The following is a 3,880-nucleotide window of genomic DNA, read 5'->3' on the forward strand; positions in this document are numbered from 1 at the left end:
ACAACCGAATGATCGACTCAAATCGTTGCATATCCTATACATTGTCAGTTTCCTGCCCGCGCGAAGCGCGGGGTTACAGGCTGGTTTATAACACGCCCGTACGAGGCGACCTGCACTTACAGCTATCTTATCTACAGTATGCCCCCCACCCCCCAGCCTCGGACGCAAGCCGACGTGACGTACGGTCAGCCTCGTCTGCACTGCGTCCGCGTGCGCGGCAGAACCACAAAAGGCATTGGCTCAGCTGCCCTCTCGCGCGCCCGTCGGCCTCGCTGCATGCATGCATCATACGAGTAGTCATCAGCTCAGAGCATCTCCAAGAGTTCCCAAACCTCTTCCTAATCCTAAGTTTTTAGAAAGATTCAAAAAAATCCATCTCCAACAACTCATAATACAATCTCCTAATATTTTAGAAGTTGGAAAAAATCCCCCTCATCTGCGTAACTTTACGCGCCGCAACCTCGCGCGTATACTTCGACTCCCGCTCGGTTTCCCTCGTGGCGCGGTGTTTTGGCGCGGAACTTCGCCTCGCGCGCGAAAGGAGATCGTCGTCGCCGCCGTTGTCTGGAGAGGAGTTGGTCGCCGTCGTCATCGTGTGGAGGAGGTAATCCATCGATCTACCCATTGTACGTAGCCGTCCTGTTCTTCTCACCGAGGTAGCGGCGTGACCGCGCGCACGTGGACGCCGAGGGGATCGGAGACGTCGAGGCTGAGCGCGTCGCTGCAGACGACGCCGTGTGCGCGCATCCACCGCCTGAAGGCGCGGAGGCGGCTGCGAGGGGAGCGCGGGTGTGGTTGTGTGGAACGCCGGATAGGGCGAATGAATCGATTGGGTAGGAGACTGGGACTGGGAGAGGGGATCTCACCGTGCTGCTGCAGCATCGGCCATGGCGGCGGCGGCGCGGGTGTCCGTCACTTCGTCCACCATCCTGGGTGTTGTTTGCCTGTTTTTGTTTTGTTAGAAGCGTGGACTGAAAAGTGGCCCCCAACACGCTGCTGGGCTGAAAAGTGGACCGGGCCTCACCTACACTCGGTGCGTTCTGAAAATAGCTCGCGACCCATTACACCAACAGATTCTAGTGCACCAATTTAAAAAAAAATCATCTTTGTGACGGTATGATTCAATTTACTGTAGTTTTGAATTGTTTGACTGTATATTTTCTATTGGTTTCTCCTCTGTACCGTGGTGCATGGAGTTCTCTGCTGATGCCTATTGCCTGCTACTACTACCGTAGTGCATGGAGTTCTCTGCTGATTGCCTATTGCTTGCATGATTAAGAAAGAGAAATACTAACAGAGGAGCATTTGGTAATGATTTCTTTGTCCATATTTGCAGGCTCGTCGCAATATCCAGTGGTGGTTATTGGACTGACTTGGTCACAGGATTTGAGGGTGTTCGTTCTTTGGACGAGTTCAGCTTTCCCATGCAAGGTGCTAATCAGTCTCATTCCTCCTTTTGGCGTAGAATTTATTATTACTATGGGACCCATAGGAAGCCATTTGCAAGCCGAATAGAGAGTTCACTAATGCATAGATGGATGTATATTTTGGAGAATGTCAACAAGTACTGTGCTTGCTATGATGCGATTGAGTGTAGAAATCAAAGTGGAAAAACCATTCAAGACAAGGTAATTCTTTTTCTTATTTCAGTAATCTTAGAAGACATACACGTTGATATTTAATAAACACATATGTTTGCAGGTTTCTGAAGCATTAACTATGTTCAAAGGAATGAACGGTGAGAAGACATTCACTCTCATGCAGTGCTGGAACATTTTGAAGGAAGAAGAGAAGTGGAAGGCCAAGGGGAGGGAACTGGCAGAGCTGAAGCAAGCCGGTAACAAGAAAAAGAAGGTTCGCCCAGACTCCACTCCCACGAATGTACAAGTCAACATCACTGAAGATGTCACTGAGATTGCACCTCCAGAGTCCGAAGCCCGAAAGAGGCCACAGGGACAGAAGAAGGCAAAAGATGCTCTAAGGCGAGGAGGAGGTGAAGCTTGCATGGAGGCTTTGGACAAAATATGGGCGAAGAAGGAGGCATTTGACATGGAGAAAAAGAAGAAGAAAGAGGAGAGGCACATGGCTTCACTTGAAGAAAGAGGGTACGGCACGCCGATATGTTTCCCGTGACAAAAAACAAAAAAAGCCAGAAAATGTTGATGTGGGCCTCAATTTGATTTTTTTAGATATTATTTATTAGAAACTCTTGGAGATGACTATCTTTTTCCCTCCCAATATCTTTTTAGGAGTTGCCAAACTTTAACTTTTTAGGAGAAAAAAGTAGAAAACTCTTGGAGATGCTTAGCTGGCGTTCATCAGCAGCTATCTTCTCGAAACGATCGGACAAAAAGCATGGGATGCACTTTTTAAACCATACTCCCTCCGTCTTAAAAACAAGTGCTCATCTCGCACTTTAAAAAGTCAACAGATCTTATATCTGATTAGATTTATAGAAAATAGTATTAACTTTTGAATATTTAAATAGAAATGAGACAGACAAGAGAAAGGAGATAAATGTTATTTTATTTCTTATGTATAGACCTTAAGCTTAAGGTAGATTTTTGGTGTAGATTCTAATGGTGTGTGTGCACAATGCTTACATTCAATCACCGTAGCAGCATTGAATGCTCAATGCCATCTTTTTGAAATATTGTTGATGCATTATAAGTAGACTTTATACTGAGATGGAGCAGAGAGAAATGAGGAGAGAAAGCAGGTTATAAAAATTTAGAGCTAGCTAATGCACAAGTTTTTTTAAGAAATATTATGGAGAAGAAAATGTCACATATATATTAATGATAAAGTATGTCTTAGTAGCCAACTACTACAGTGCACATGAGTAAGGACAACTCCAACCGTGTTCAAGCAGCTCATAGAATATTTTATTTAATAAAAAGAAGAGAGTGATAAGGTAGCTCTTCATGAAAAGCTAAGCTCACATACTTTTCTACATGTATGTTCACATTTTTTTTCTATTCTAGCATGTTAATTTTAGGTTGCTTTATTTTTATTTTTTAAAATTTGTGTAAGCTAACTGATGGTGTACCGAAGGAGACAACTGCATCGGAATGACCTACCATATTCTTCGGCTCGAGTGGATCCGCACCATTTGGCTTTATTTCTCCGTCATCAATCTACACTACTGGAAACTAAAAATTTCCTATCGGTATAAACGCCACCGACAGAAAAGTTATTATTGTACTGTCGGGCAAGAAAAAACGACAAGAAAATTAGCCAACCGACAGAAAAATTATTAATATCCTGCCGGTTTTGCACACCGACAGAGTAATTATATTTTTTTCTATCGGTATATTTGATACAATGTAAAATTTATTTATTTTCTATCCGTACGTATTTTTTCCGTCGGTATATTTTCTAACACACAGGAATATTATAAGAAAAAATCCAACGCGCCTAAATTTGTCGTCAGTCCAGACATCCGGCACCAAGCCAAAACCCAAAACCATCTGGTCTAGCCTCAGCTCGCACGTGAAGGCCCATGGCTCGTACGTGAAGCCCATGACTCAGATTAATAAAAAATAAAAGAACTCCCGAACGCATACTTCCTCAGGCCCGCATCATGACCCTGTGAAGCTACGGCTCCAGTTCGCGAGCTCGCGTCGCGTCTTCCCTTCCACGCCGCCTCTCTTCCTCACGCCGCCCATTTCCTTGCGCCGCCCCTCTCCCACGCCGCTCGGCCGCGCGTCACCAGGCTGCTCTCCAACGCCCTCGCTCTGATCGGCGCTGTCGTTCGCCCCAACACCCTCGCTCCGACCTAAGGCGGCAGCTCGCTCCCTGCGCTACATTTGAGGTATTATCCTCTTCTTCGGTCTCTACTACTGTTGTGTTCATGGGATCCTCAATCCCGCGACCAAGT

General features: G+C 45.6%; 1 protein-coding gene across 1 annotated transcript; it reads left to right on the forward strand.

The window, feature by feature from the left end:
- Positions 1-371: 371 nt before the first annotated feature.
- LOC136457927 (glutathione S-transferase T3-like) lies at positions 372-2,308 on the forward strand. Its single transcript, XM_066457938.1, has 3 exons — positions 372-604; positions 1,337-1,628; positions 1,702-2,308. Exons 2-3 carry the CDS (start codon positions 1,425-1,427, stop codon positions 2,131-2,133), a joined length of 636 nt encoding a protein of 211 aa, XP_066314035.1. The 5' UTR covers positions 372-604; positions 1,337-1,424; the 3' UTR covers positions 2,134-2,308.
- Positions 2,309-3,880: the final 1,572 nt, after the last annotated feature.

The sequence above is a fragment of the Miscanthus floridulus genome, chromosome 6 (assembly GCF_019320115.1).
Source record: "Miscanthus floridulus cultivar M001 chromosome 6, ASM1932011v1, whole genome shotgun sequence".
Lineage (NCBI taxonomy): Eukaryota > Viridiplantae > Streptophyta > Magnoliopsida > Poales > Poaceae > Miscanthus > Miscanthus floridulus.